At 48.5% G+C, this 14,657-nt stretch overlaps 2 protein-coding genes across 4 annotated transcripts in view; one reads left to right on the top strand and one right to left on the bottom strand.

The window, feature by feature from the left end:
- The window catches only part of DAPP1 (dual adaptor of phosphotyrosine and 3-phosphoinositides 1), a 65,289-nt gene extending 60,412 nt beyond the window's left edge, over positions 1-4,877 (top strand). For both annotated transcript variants that reach the window (XM_068136813.1, XM_068136812.1), the window contains 3 exons: positions 1,076-1,161; positions 1,727-1,814; positions 2,823-4,877. In XM_068136813.1, coding sequence (XP_067992914.1) covers positions 1,076-1,161; positions 1,727-1,814; positions 2,823-2,873 — 225 coding nt within the window. In that variant the 3' untranslated portion in view covers positions 2,874-4,877. The remainder of the gene's footprint in view (positions 1-1,075; positions 1,162-1,726; positions 1,815-2,822) is intronic.
- Positions 4,878-5,356: 479 nt separating this feature from the next.
- Positions 5,357-11,932, bottom strand: LAMTOR3 (late endosomal/lysosomal adaptor, MAPK and MTOR activator 3). Of its 2 annotated transcripts, none has more exons than XM_068136816.1 (7): positions 11,840-11,932; positions 11,524-11,720; positions 11,240-11,274; positions 10,487-10,545; positions 9,009-9,142; positions 6,903-6,966; positions 5,357-6,230 (listed from the first exon to the last, which is right to left on the bottom strand). In XM_068136816.1, exons 2-7 carry the CDS (start codon positions 11,530-11,532, stop codon positions 6,157-6,159), a joined length of 375 nt encoding a protein of 124 aa, XP_067992917.1. In that variant the 5' UTR covers positions 11,533-11,720; positions 11,840-11,932; the 3' UTR covers positions 5,357-6,156. The 2 variants fall into 2 exon arrangements, with proteins under 2 accessions (XP_067992917.1, XP_067992916.1); XM_068136815.1 differs by having other exon boundaries at positions 11,524-11,568; positions 11,840-11,879.
- Positions 11,933-14,657: the final 2,725 nt, after the last annotated feature.

Genomic DNA, 14,657 nt, shown 5'->3' on the forward strand with positions numbered 1-14,657 from the left:
GCCCAAGCTGCTTGCTTGTAGTGCAAGTATATAACTCATAGCCCCTGAGATAGGGGAAATGCAAGGAAAGGAGAGAAAGCAACAGATACCTCCACACCCCTGGTGAAGGCCATGGGAACGGCTAAGTGTAATAGCTAAAGGAGAGGTAACCCATGAAATGTTTAAGGATGTTGCTAGGTCACATGGGAAAAAAATTAGAGAGGCAGAAGCCCATTTGGAGCTTAGACTGGCCACTGCTGTGAAGGACAACAAAAAATGCTTTTATAAATATATTAATGGCAAAAGGAGGGGCAAGGACAACCTCCATTCCTTAGTGGACATGGAGGGGAGTATTGTAACAAAAGATGAGGAAGAGGCAGAGGTACTTAACATCTTCTTTGCCTCCATTTTCAATAGCAGGACAGGCTGTCTTCCAGACAACCAGCCTCCTGAGCTGGCAGATGGATTCAGGGAGCAGTACAGTTCCCCTGTGATCCAGGAGACAGGTTGTGGTTACACACATAGTCTATGTCCCTAAAGCTGAGCACTCCTGGGCCAGTCCCCAGGAACTCTCCCACACATGCTGCTCATACAACCAGACTCATCACTTTTGCTGCCAGCACTACTTCAGCCTCACTTCTACATTTCTCTGTACTCAGCTTCATCCTTTCAAAGCACTTAGGAATTAATTAAATCTCCAACAGCTGGCTAGGCCTGATAAGACCTGTAATTATTCCCCTATCACTCTAAACCTCAGCTGGAAGCAATAGCAGACTTACTGCTGTGTCAGTTACATTACAATGCATCAGCCAAACCCTCAGCAGTCTGTGTCTAGCTCAAACTCCCCTGCAGTAGAGATCTCCTCTGTTGTTGTCTGGATCTGAACTGACTGTCCTGGGTTTTATATATAGCTCAGTTTGTTTCATGTTAGCACTGATGTTGTTTGCTGGTTTGGGTAAATGGTGTCACAGCTATTGTGCCTGTAGCTGGTAAAACCTAGTGTGCCTGGAAAGATCTAGATGCACTGAGGGTGAGCCAAGCAAGCCTTAGCTTCTGTTCTCCTGTGTTCCCATTTTAAAGCCATTTTATTTTCAAGGCCACAGAACCAATTCGGGCGCTTGACTTAACTGAATGCTCAGCTGTGCAATTTGACTATTCCCAGGAAAGAGTCAATTGTTTCTGGTAAGTTGCTGTGCTTTTTCCACTTTGCTGGGAAGGCCAAAATAGCCAGGGAAGTTTGAAATGTAACTACTGTCTACTTCTGAAACTCCCTTGCCTGTTGTGACCTTACTTTTTCCTAACTCATGAGTCTGTTTCTGTCAGCCAGCATCTCTCAGTCCTGCATGGCTTTTGCCAAATTACCAAATCTGGCAAAAGGTTTGGTTTTTTTAATTGGCAAGGAGGAAGGCTGTAAGCTTGTGTGTTCTGGGCATTTCTTTTCCTAATGCTGTAAATGTGTGTAGCCATCACCTAGATCCGTGGAAATCAGGTGCAGTTCCCTATTCAGACATTGCTACAGGGCACACAATAACCATTTTTGTGGCCAGATGTGGGCCTTTTGTCCTTGTGGGCCTCAGGCAGCATCTTTCTGAGCTGTAAACGATCATTCTTGGCTAGGCCGAATGGGAGCGCAGCCTCCCTGCCCAGCTCTGTCTCAACAGCTGTGGGTGCAGGACAGCTAGGCTCTGTTTAAGGAAGAGCTCCCAGTTGTTCTAGCAATTTGAGAAATAGTTTTGTTTGCTTACAGTTTGGTGTTCCCACTAAGGACATACTACCTGTGTGCAAGAACTGGAATAGAAGCTGATGAGTGGATGAAAATCCTGCGCTGGAAACTGGTAAGGGGATGTGCAGCACTACCTGGCAGCATGCCGTGGGCAGCGCTGCCCTCGCTGCTGCCACCCTATGCCCCCCAGCACTGTGCCAGTTCTCCACATCTACAGGAAGAGAGGACTTGTTCTGGCTTCCAGGCCAACTAGCCTGGAAGCGGTAGTGCTTGCACAAAGTAGTTGCCTGCAAACTTGCTTTAGCATTTTTCTGGCCATGCTTTTAACACACCTGCTCATTAAGAAGAAGAAATTGCTTCCATCTGTAAGGATCTCATGGTGTAGGGTGGTGAACAGTACAGAGTGTCAGCACTGACCACATGTTGAGTCATGAAGGAAGCAATGAGAATCATAGAATCATAGAATTGTTAGAGTTGGAAGGGATCTCAAGGATCATATAGTTCCAACCCCCCTGCCATGGGCTCAGAGCCACATCCAACCTGGCCTTAAAAACCTCCAGGGAGAAGGCTTCCCTGGGCAACCTGTTCCAGTGTCTCATCACCCTCATGGAGAAGAATTTCTTCCTAACATCCAATCTGAATCTACCCATTTCTAGTTTTGCTCCATTCCCCCTAGTCCTATCACTACCTGACTCCCTAAAAAGTCCCTCCCCATCTTTTTTGGAGCCCCTTCAGATACTGGAAGGCCACAATTAGGTCTCCTTGAAGCCTTCCCTTCTCCAGACTGAACAGCCCCAACTCTCTGAGTCAGTCCTCATAGGAGAGCTGCTCCAGCCCTCTGATCATCCTCACAGCCCTTCTCTGGACATGCTGCAGCACCTCCAGATCCTTCCTGTAACAGGGGCTCCAGAACTGGATGCAGTACTCCAGATGGGGTCTCACCAGAGTGGAGTAGAGGGGGAGAATCACCTCCCTTGACCTGCTGGCTATGCTTCTCTTGATGCAGGCCAGGATGTGACAATGTAAAGGCTTGAAAGGCTTACTTCCTTAAAAATACCAGTATTTGGGTCACACACAACCACCTGCATGCAAACACTAATGGATGATCTTTCTGTTCCAGTCACAAATACGGAAGCAAATGGAGCAGCATAGCGCCACCCTCAGCTCCTAACCGCACCTCCAGGACTTTGCTCCATCAGCAGGAAATGCCTCTTTGCTAGGGGGAAGGCATGGACGACAAGAGGCTTCACATATCTCTGTGATTCACAGTGGGCACACAGGTGTGGCCTGCACCCAGCTCTGCACACACATGGTTGCAGAGCTGAGTGCTCTCAGGCTGCTGAGGCTGGAGTGGAGACAGCTGCAAAATCCGAATGTTGGTTTGATGTGCAGGGTCTGTGGTGCACACCCAACTCAAACATCTGCCAGCTAATCACAGAAGTAGCCACTCTTTAGGACTTCTGTGGTTATTCAGAGCACTCTCCATAATCTCTGGCAAGCTCCACCACAACTAACCCTTAGCAGCATATTCTGTAACCTTAAGCCAGGTATCTAAACCTAGTCCTTTCTGGAAAAATTAAGTATTTCTTTGTATTATCTGTTTAGGTTCTAAACCAACAGATAAATGAGAGAGGTAGTTGCATTGTTGTAAATAATATCTATATTACAATCCAGAGAATATTCCAAGGCACTTTTCAAGGTAATGGGAGCACAACAGTAGCTCTGGCCAAGTTTGGTTTTGTATGGTTTAGGTTTACTCTGCAGTGATGGCTGCAAGGGAATGCTGGTTTCAGGTGGCATCCAGAGGTGGGGGTGAGCAGCATCCTGCATGCACACTTGTTCACAAACTGGGGTTGTGAGGAACAGGCAGCTGGCTTGGCACAGGTGGGACAGAGCTGCCACAGCACCTGAGGATAGATGACAGGGCTCTGCAGCAGCTTTGCCGGTGGTAGGCATCACAGTATCACAGTATCACTTAGGTTGGAAAGGACCTCGAGGATCATCGAGTCCAACCTATCAACACAGACCCCATGCCTAGACCATGGCACCAAGTGCCACGTCCAATCTCCCCTTGAACGCCTCCAGGGTCGATGACTCAACCACCTCCCTGGGCAACCCGTTCCAATGACGAATGACTCGCTCGCTGAAGAACTTCCTCCTCACCTCGACCATCAGCACTGTTAGCAGCAAACAGGCTGGATTTCCCCCTCCCTCCCAAAAACTGAAAGCAAGGTTTTGTCCAGAACTGTTTAGAATGAAGCACTGTTTGTATTATTTTAAATAAAAAACACCACACAGTAAAAATCTGAATTTAAAAGAATGCATCTACACAACCTGATGTGAATCTCCACCTGTATTCTGAAGACCCCTACACATTTAACAGCCACAACTGTGACTACGTAGGAGTGGAAGCCTGGTACTTTGGTGCTGTAGTCACAGAATCACAGAATGTCAGGGGCTGGAAGGGACCTCCAAAGCTCATCCAATCCAACCCCCCTGCCAGAGCAGGATCACCTAGACCAGATGACGCAGGAACACATCCAGGCAGGACTTGAATGTGTCCAGAGGGAGAGCCTATTCCAGTGCTCCATTGCCCTCATAGTGAAAAAATTCCTGTTTCCATGGAACTTCCTATGCCTCAGCTTCCACTCACTGCCCCTTGTTCTGTTATTGGGTATCACGGATCAAATGAGCTGTTACATTTTGGAAACAAAGTTTGTCACACTGGAGGGTCCCAAGACTAGTTTGGCCTAACCTTGTAGCTGACCCAGCTGCAATACCTTATAAGCAACCCTGCTCCTCCTAGGGGGTGGAGGAAGGAGGGAAGCCCTCTCCCTGCACAACAGTCAAGTTTCTACTGAAACAGTGTGTGCAACCCTCTGCTGCTATGCAGATTCGGTGGCAGGGGGCTAAGTACTCATCCAGCAGGTTCAATAGATGCTTTCACTGTGAGAAGACTGAAGGCATGGAAAAACATACTGGAAGAATAAAGGAAATCTAGGTTTGAACGTAGGAATAACATTTTATTTCAACTTACAAATTCAAAAATATTTTTATACAGACTGTTTTCTGAATAAAATGTCATTATAAAACTACCAACCTCTGTATTCCTGTACTGCATTGTTAAAGCTTTGTTGCCCCTTTTCCCCTTAAAGAAGTAGTTTAATAAACTGGAATCTCCCATTTAGTTAAAAGCTTTGATGAGTCTGAGCAAGACAGGAGGCTGTGGAAGGGGAATTGAGAGACCATAGTCACCCACAGCACCACTGTTCTGGGAAAGCAGCTTGGAAATTAAGCTTGAAGTGTGACCACAACAGCAGCCTTCCCTTTTTCACAGGAACAGGCTGAGTTACTGAAGTGTTAGAAGCGAGTCCAGCACATGGTGTCACCAGCTGAAGCCAGTGACAACCCCTTTCCTGGCCTGAGGCAGACACCTGCCAGGTACTGTCTCCTGGACCAGCAGAACTTCTGCATCTCAACAGTGGCCCGGGACTGGATGTCCTTAGCTCCCCACTGAGAGGCATACTGTATCATTTTTGCCCTGTAAACTTCTGGATTTTGTACATTTGCAAATCTCTAAGAGACCTGTTCTCTCCACACAGAGGCTGATGTGCTGTAGTGAATTATGGTGTAACAGAAGAGTGGACCAGGCTCTGCCATTTAAAAATACTATATTTTATTTATACTTACTTACTTGGGAAATGCTAAAGGTAAATGAGCTCAGGGTCACCAACGATGAACCCACACAAAGACTATGAGACATGAAATCTTCACAACCATGTTACACACCCCCCCAACCCCCCCACCCCCCAAGAACCATGAAGTGAGATGTTCAGGTGCTTATATCTGTCCATCAGGAAAACCCCTAAAGCAACAGCTTTCATAGAAACAGCTTTCTTTTCAGTGGAAGCAGGATGCAGCTAGCATCCAGATTAGTAGCATTCCCTTGCCAAAGAATCACTCACATAAGAAAGCTGAGAGATTTATTGATTGTACCAACACACCACTGCTAGGAAACTTACTCTCCCAATATTCTTTCAACCACATCTCTGATAACACTGCACAACTGATCTGCTTTCCAACACGCAGTGGTACCTGGCCTGAGGACACACCCCACGGTGTGCCCAGTTCCCTGTAAAGCAAGAGATCTGTGGGTTGTGTGCTTGAGCCAACAGCATCATGCTGATCTGGCACAGCTGGCTGAGCTAAACTCCATGGGAGCTATTTTGGTGGTCTCCAGTACTGCACAATACAAGAAGCGTGGCCTAAAGTAACATCCACCTACAACACACTAGTAGATCGTTTCAGCTTCAGTACTATGTACAATTTACTCTTACTTAGTACACTAAGGAGCTGTGGTATTTCTTCTGAGACGTGTTATTTGACTGAGGATTATTGAATCTTCCTGTCCACTGGGCTGCAGAGGGATGCTGCACTCTGGCTATACCATCGAGTTAAGAAACTTCAACAACCTGCCTCAGTTCTTCAAACAGGGGTGTGAGCTCCTTCTCTAAACTTACAATCAGCCCTGGAAAGAGAGAAGAGACAAAACATCCCATCAAACAACCTAACAGAGAAGCCTCTCTCCAAACCGGGCAGCTCCCTCACCTCCCAGGTCACAGGCAGCGCTCTCCCAGACCTGAAACATTTCACTTGAGCTGCTCAGTCTCCATGGGAAGAGGGGGGAGCACCCCCAGGCAGGGTGCCTGCAGCCCCTGGCACTGACAGGAGCATGGCTGTGCAGCGCAGCCCTTCCTTGTGCTGCTGCTTCTGAGGCCCAAGCAGGTGTGCAAGAACTAAATCCCTTTATCTGGCCCTTTCATTATCCAATACCCTCAGGAGCAAGGCCAGGGGCCTGAAGGAGTTCCCCACCCCACAGAACTGAGAAGGCAAAGCCACAGGTTACTGCAGAATGTAAGTGGGAACTGACAAACTGAACAACTGGGCTGTAAGGTACAGTCCTTGCTGGTGCAGTGAACACTCACACAGCAGGAGTAAGGTCATTGCAAAAACCTGCTTCTAACAGAGTAACAACTTCAGCAAGTCACCTAAAGTCTACAAATGTTTCCCTTCTCCCCCTACACAACAGACAGGCCAAACGCAGAGCAAGAGCACAGTAAATCTGGGCAATACATTCTCAATTATTTGAGTGGCTGGGCCTTAAAACACTGCAGTATTTCAAGCCTGTGGGAAGACTTACCAGTATTGGCATTGCTGCTAGCAATGAAACTAACTACCAAAGGCAAGCGATTGAACTGTACCACCTGTAGGGAGAGAGAACAGCGTTCAGACAGCAGCTAACACAGAATCACAGATTTTTTGAGGCTGGAGAAGACCTCTGAGATCAAGTCCAGCCTATGGCCTAACACCACCACATCAGCTAAACCATGCCACCAAGTGCCACAACCAATCTTTTATTAAAGACCTCCAGCGATGGTCACTCCACCACCTCCCTGGGCAGTCCATCCCAGTGCCTAATCAGCCTTTCTGCGAGGAAGTTGGATGCCAAAGCTGTGCCACATAAATTCTTTCAGAAACAAGCAGCCTCCTCAGTTTTAAGAACAAGGAGGAGCAAAAGCCACAGAGCTGACACTTCTCAGTGTATATGTTTTGTAAGATCCATGGTTAAAAAGAAGATCAGCAGACCTCACATCACAATACAGGCAGCTGCAGGTGGGAGTCTGGTGTTTCCCTCCCTTCCATGCAGTGTTGTCCCCCTGAAATCTCACTCAGCTGCACATGCTGCAGACTGCACCATGGAGACCACACTCTCCACAGGCTACAAGAGGGCAGGCAGGTTCATTGCTCTAAAATACTGCTCTGTGTACAGCAGAATCTCTTCTTCCATTAATATGGAACTGGAGCTTTGAGCACAACAATAAGCCAGCAGCATTAAGAGAACCAAAGCAATGTGCTTCATGTGTACTCACCTATTTGTTCTCCAAACAAAGAATAGAGTAAACCAGGCTGGAAGAGACCTTTGAGATCATTGTGTCCAACCTATCATCTGACACCACCTAATCAACTAACCCATGGCACCAAGCACCCCATCAAGTCTCCTCTTAAACACCTCCAGTGATGCTGACTCCACCACCTCCCCGGGCAGCACATTCCAATGGCCAATCACTCTCTCTGAAGAATTTCTTCCTAACATCCAGCCTAAACCTCCCCTGGTGCAGCTTGAGACTGTGTCCTCTTGTTCTGGTGCTGGTTGCCTGGGAGAAGAGACCAGCAGGCAGAATACAAAGCTCCCAACACCACAAGATCTTGAGAAGGAGCAGAGACTTGATGGATTTGAGGACACAACCAGTTTGTAGAAAATGTGAGCAGCATCTCAGAACTTGCTTACCTCAGTCACACTGGCAGGAAGAGCAGCTATGAAGCAGGCTGCATGTGCTGCTTTAACTTTACATGTCCCTAACTATGAACAAACACCATTTACATTTACCCTTCATAGATTCTTGAGGCCACACGAGCAGCACCTGCAGCACATTGCCAACTGCTACCTGTTCAGAAAACTTCATTTTCAAAGAGTAAATCCCAGTTTTGAGACATATGAGGAAGCTTAATGAATAGGATTAAAGTTTAGCTTAGCCATTTAAACAGTGTGAGAAAATAAACCACAAATACTTCAACAGCAACCAAGCAGAGATCACAGAATCGTAGAATTGTCAGGGTTGGAAGGGACCTCAAGGATCATGCAGTTCCAACCCCCCTGCCATGGGCAGGGACACCTCACACTAGATCAGGTTGCTCACAGCCACATCCAGCCTGGCCTTAAAAACCTCCAGAGATGAGGGTTCTACCACCTGTTCCAGTGTCTCACCACCCACATGGTGAAGAATTTCTTCTTAACACCCAGTTTGCATCTAGACATTTCTACTTTTGCTCCATTCCCCCTAGTCCTATCACCCCGACACCCTAAAAAGTCCCTCCCCAGCTTTCTTGTAGGCCCCCTTCAGATACTGGAAGGCCACAATATGGTCTCCCCAGAGCCTATTCTCCCCAAATCTCTCAATCTGTCTCCATAGGAGAGGAGCTCCAGCCCTCTGATCACCCTTGGGGCCCTTCTCTGGACACATTCTAGCACCTCCAGATCCTTCCTGTAAGAGGGGCTCCAGAACTGGACACAGTACTCTAGGTGGGGTCTCACCAGAGTGGAGTAGAGGGGAAGAATCACCTCCCTTGACCTGCTGGCTATGCTTCTCTTGATGCTACCAGAGCTTGAAACACCCTCTCTCCCTTGCTCAGTGTAATGCAGGAAGAGCTCAGGTCACCAAGAACAGACTGTGCTGAGGTTACTTACCTGGTATGTGTTGTAATAGCAGATGATACTTTTGTTTTTAGAAAGTCCCAGTTTACTGCCCTGATCTGTGGCAAGGGCAAAGGTGGACAGAAAGCCAGGTCGCAGTGCGTGTTCTGGAGCATTATCATTGGCAACTGGAACAAAACAAGAACATTCTTATCTTTGTATGGCATCCACCACTGCATCACAACTTCTTACTCAACTCAGCGCTATGTCAAAAGCAGACCTGCTCTTGGGGAACACTTAGCACAGCTTACACACTTCCATAACAAGAACAGGACAACCTCCATGGCCAGCACATCATTTAATATGCTGTACAAGGCCAATGCTCACTACATCAGTGTCCACCACAGTATACATAAGAAACAGACTTTCCTTTTATGATGCACAGCCTGTGCTGATGTCACTTGGGTTCTGTGCCCCCAAAATCAGTTTGCACCAATTCCAGCTGATGACTGGCACACTTGAATGACAAGTGAGGACATGCAAGCTCTGCTAGGTATTTAAACACTTTTGGCTGGGGGATGTGTGGAAACAACACAGGAGTCTGCAACACTTGAATCTTTGTATTTTTGAGCAAGTGCACTTGCAATGTAAAACATCTTAAACAAGGACTGCAGAGGTAACAGCTACAGTACTAAAAGCAAACTGAATTAGATGATGTGCAAAAAGGGAGATGGCAGCTGTTTTGGGGCACATACCAGCCAAGTCAACACAATCATAGAATCACAGAATTGTCAGGGTTGGAAAGGACCTCAAGGATCATTTAGTTCCAACCCCCCTGCCATGGGCAGGGACACCTCACACTAAATCAGGTTGCTCACAGCCACATCCAGCCTGGCCTTAAAAACCTCCAGGAATGAGGCTTCCACCATCTCCCTGGGCAAGCTGTTCCAGTGTCTCACCACCCTCATGGTGCAAAACTTCTTCCTAACATCCCACCTGAATCTGCCCACTTCTAGTTTTGCTCCATTCCTCCTATCACTAGTCCTATCACTACCTGACACCTTAAAAAGTCCCTCCCCAGCTTTCTTGTAGGCCTCCTTAAGATACTGGAAAGCCACAACAAGGTCTCCTCGGAGCCTTCTCTTCTCCAGACTGAACAGCCCCAACTCTCTCAGTCTATCTCCATAGGAGGGGTGCTTCAGTCCTCTGATCATCCTCGTGCCCCTTCTTTGGGCATGTTCCAGCACTACCAATAAGTACTTTGGGATCTGTCAGTCTGTGACCTGAAGACACTAGAATCTTACAGCACTCCAACACTTTTTACTGAGGAAAAAATGTCTACAATTATTGAGGACACAAACAAAATGATAAACTTTTTAAGAGGCACATAACTGAACTTGAAGTCTAATTTAGTTTTTCAACTGTGAATATTCAGGTATGTGGGATAACCAGAGCAGATTCTGCTGTACATTTCCACCCCCTGCTGTTCAGTCAGGATTTCATTTGAGGGCGCAGTGAGAAGCTGAAGTTACCTTTGATAACAGGCACACCATCTCTGTCTGAGACTACAATAGCATGGAGACCTTCAACGCTGCCAAAAGTGAAGAAGAAACATAATTTTAAGAACAAAGTAATTAGTAGCAAAGGTCATTGTTCCTGAACAAATGTGCCCAGAAGGGGAAATTGTGGGGGAAAACGGTGCCTCCACTAATTTAGTATTCCCTTAAAAGTGAGTTGTTCCCTTTAGTACAAGTGGTAGTAGAGCAGTACAGAGCAAGATATGAAACAAACCTGTGCGTTTTTCAAAGCACAGAACTTTCAGCTTCAGAAAGAGGACTGATGCTACTGATGACACTTTGTCAGTGAGGCGAGGGCCTCTCTTCACCCTCCTCACTCTAGCAGTGCCAGTGTCACTTGTGTTTGCACATAACCTCGGACTGCAGCGGTTTAGTACTGTTGGTAGCCAGCAAATACCGAAAAGGGAGTTAGCAAGGATTAAGCAACCGAGTCAGGAGGAGTTCTTTTCCCACTCCTCATTACGACACAGTGAGCATACTTCCTATCAGGCGAACGAGGAAAAGGTTAAGCTGCCTCGGTTTTAAGGTACTTCCAGCTCGTTTAAACAACAAAGTAAAAGCGCCGACGGGGTTAGCTGACCCCCTGTACAGCGAGAGGACCTGGCAATTAACGTCTCCCAGCAGCCGGGCAATGTCCAGATTGTAATTTGAAAGAGCCTTCCCCGCCAGCCCAGACCGCACCCGGCCCGGGACCCCCGCGCCAGTTACCTCGGCAGCTTCTTGTACAGAAACCTCTTCAGGTCCTGGGGGCAGAGAGGAACCGCACGTCACTTATTTCCATAGGGCGCCGGCGGACGGAGCCCCCAGCGTCCCCTCCCCAGCAGGCCGCACCAGGGGGTATGCCCCTTCCCCCCCACAGGCCTCACCGCCCCCCCCGCCCTCCCAGCCGTACCTGGCCCACCGCTCGCCCCCTCCGCTTCCCACTGGCCTCCGGCCGTAGCCGCCGCCCGCACCCCAACCGCCGCCCAACCGCCCCACGGAGCCGCACTTACGTCGGCCATGGCTAGGAACCTGCCGGCGCTGCCACCTCCGCGGGCCTGCGAGACGAGAGGGCGCCCGGTCACTGCCCGGACACAGCGGGAGCGGCCCAGCCACCAAGGAGGGGAGCGGCGAACGGGCACGCTCCTTTCCCGAGGCCCAGCCGCCTCCCCCAGCGGCGCCGCGCGGGTGAAGGCCTCTCCTACCCGCCCTGGTAAAACAAAGCGGATGGGCACAGAAAGACCCTGGCGCTAGGGGGCGCGTATGTGTGCGGAGAGACGCTGCCCACCCGGCCCTACCTGTCGGCACTACCACCCCCTCGGCTCCCACCTGCACTACTCCGCCGCAGCTGCCGCTTCCCCTTTAAGCCTTTATCACATGAGAGCGCTTCACCCTGCTCAGCCCGGAAGCGCTTCGCCGCCGCCCCGCCCAAGCGCAGCGCCGCAGTGCTCCGCCGCTGGACCCGGCAGCCCGTGCGGTGTCGCCTGGAAGGATTCCCTTCGAGAATTACTGCGAGAGGCCTCGTCTCGCCTGCTCCGCGCACTCTCGACCGGCACGAAAACTTCGGAGCCGCTGTTTTTGCCCGTAGGGCTCGACCCCGCGCCCAGCGCCGCCGCCTCGGCCCGCTGTGGCAGGCAGAAGTCGCGGAGAGGCTGCCGCGGTGCCCTGCTGCGGACTCAGCCAGCCTGGGCTCTGGGCGGAAAGCGTTGCGGATGGCAAAAGCGTTCAAACCCGAGCGGGGGAGCCTTGTGGTGTTTTGTTTGGGTGTTTGTTTCCCCCCCCCCCCCCCCCATTTTTTTGTGATTTCACGCGGCTACGTGAGCCGCTCGGGCTTCCCCTCTGACAGGTGCGAGTTTTGGCTGGGTCAGTTTGGGGCCCCATTGCGAACGGCGGCACAATCTTGGAGTTAAACCCACACACACACGCACATAAAGAAGGGGTAAAAAAAAAATCCCCAAGAAACATCCATTTCTGCCAAGTACTGTCAACACTTGGTTTTACTGCTCCAGTGATGCTCGTTTCCCACTTTTTAAGATCCAGTACATCAATCCAGGAGCTGCAGGCTAATAATTTAACAGCCAAGGTGAATCAATAAGACATTCACCCAGTAGATGCCCATGGTGTAGGAACGGTAACTGTAGATCTGTTTTTAGTTTTAGCACTCCAGATAGTTCTCAGCCCCCTTTTTTTTACCCATAAAGAGCTGCTACATGCTGAGCACTGTTGACAGCTGAAGATCTTCCTTAGCTGTCAATACTGGATCTTATAACAGATAATGAGGTGCTCACCTGAAAATTGCTATTGTTTCTGAATATATAGGTCTGAAGAAGTTTTTAAAAAACCCCAAAGACCCAGAGATGAGCCACTCCCCCCCCCCCCCCCCCCCCCAAGTAACAGAGGTCATCCAAAAGGGCAAATTTATTTCAATACTGAGAATTGATACATGTTTCTCAATCCAAAGCATGCAGACATGCAGATTTATTAAGGACTTGGCCATACTCGAGATGTACTTCAAGAAACCACCATAAAAATGTGAGCTTCTGGTCGTAGATTGAAAATGCTACTTGGGACAACCATGACCCACTCATTATCTCAATAATCCCCTTTAGACACTAAAAAGGTTTGAAAATGCAGCTAGCTTTTTATGATTTGTAGGCATTAACTCTCCTCTTGTGAGACCCCCCACCTTGAATACTGTGTCCAGCTATGGTGTCCCCACCATAACTGGGACATGGATCTGTTGTAACAAGTCCAGAGGAGGGACACAAAGATGATCCAGGGGCTGAAACACCTCTGTAGGCTGTAGCCTATCCTTCACCTATGAGGATAGGCTAAGGGAACTGGGATTGTTCAGCTTGGAGAAGACTCCAGGGGAACTTTGTAACTGCCTTCTAATACCTGAAGAGAACCTACAGGAAGGCTGGAAAAGGACTTTTTACTAGAGTGTTCACTGACAGGACAAGGGAAATGGATTTTAATTGAAGGAAAATAGGTTTAGATTGAATCTTAGGAAAAAAGTCTTCACTAGGAGGGTGGCAAGACTCTCTAATGGATTGTCCAGAGAGGTTATGGATGCCCCCACCGTGGAGATGTCCAAGGCCAGGTTGGATGGGGCCTTGAGTAACCTAGTCTGGTTGGGAGGTGTCCCTGCCCATGGCAGGGAGGTTGGTTTAGATGATCTCTACACTCTTTTCCAGCCTAAGCTATTCTGTGATGCTTACTGGTCAATTTTAGTTGTTTTGCCTGTCACACTAATTATGACTGAAAGGTGTACAAAGGCATCTGTGAGATTGTTCCTGTGTCACCAGTATTAATGTTTCAAACACACAGTCTCAAGCTGTGTCGGGAGATTTAGGCTCGATGTTAGGAAGTTCTTCATAGAGTGATTTGCCATTGGAATGGGCTGCCCAGGGAGATGGTGGAGTCACCATCCCTGGAGGTGTTTAGGAAGAGACTGGATGGGGTGCTTGGTGCCATGATTTAGTTGATTAAATAGTGTTGGATGATAGGTTGGACTCGATGATCTGAAAGGTCTCTTCCAACCTGGTCTAATCTATTCCTATTCCTATTCCTATTCCATTCATAGAGCAAACCACTGCTGGCAGGAAAAGCATATTCTGCATGAAGGATAAGATAACCAAATAATATATTTTAATATTATTTCTAAAAATACAGAGAAATCTGACACTCAGTTCCTGCCAGAGTGAGAAGCCTCACAGTTATCCTGGAAAAGCTTGGGGAGGATGTGTTTATAATGTTTCTTTCCATCAAATATGGTACAAAATTGTTATATCTGCTATGTGGTACCTTTTCTTCAGGCTCTCCCCAGTGGGTTACAAAGGAGGGTGGGGAAAGCAGCACAGAGGCATTAGTGGTGCTTCTAAATTATAATGAATTGTTAGATGGGATTGTTAGATGTTAGATGCGCCAAGGGAGGTTCAGGTTGGATGTTAGGAAGAAGTTCTATACAGAAAGAGTGATTGCCCATTGGAATGGGCTGCCCAGGGAGGTGGTGGAGTCGCTGTCATTGGAGGTGTTCAGGAGGAGACTTGATGGGGTACTTGGTGCCATGGGTTAGCTGTTTGGGTGGGTTGGATTGGTTGATGGGTTGGACGCGACGATCTTGAAGGTCTCTTCCAACCTGGTT

Source organism: Melanerpes formicivorus, unplaced genomic scaffold, assembly GCF_026170545.1.
Source record: "Melanerpes formicivorus ecotype bairdi unplaced genomic scaffold, bMelFor1.0.p_v2 SCAF_4, whole genome shotgun sequence".
NCBI lineage: Eukaryota > Metazoa > Chordata > Aves > Piciformes > Picidae > Melanerpes > Melanerpes formicivorus.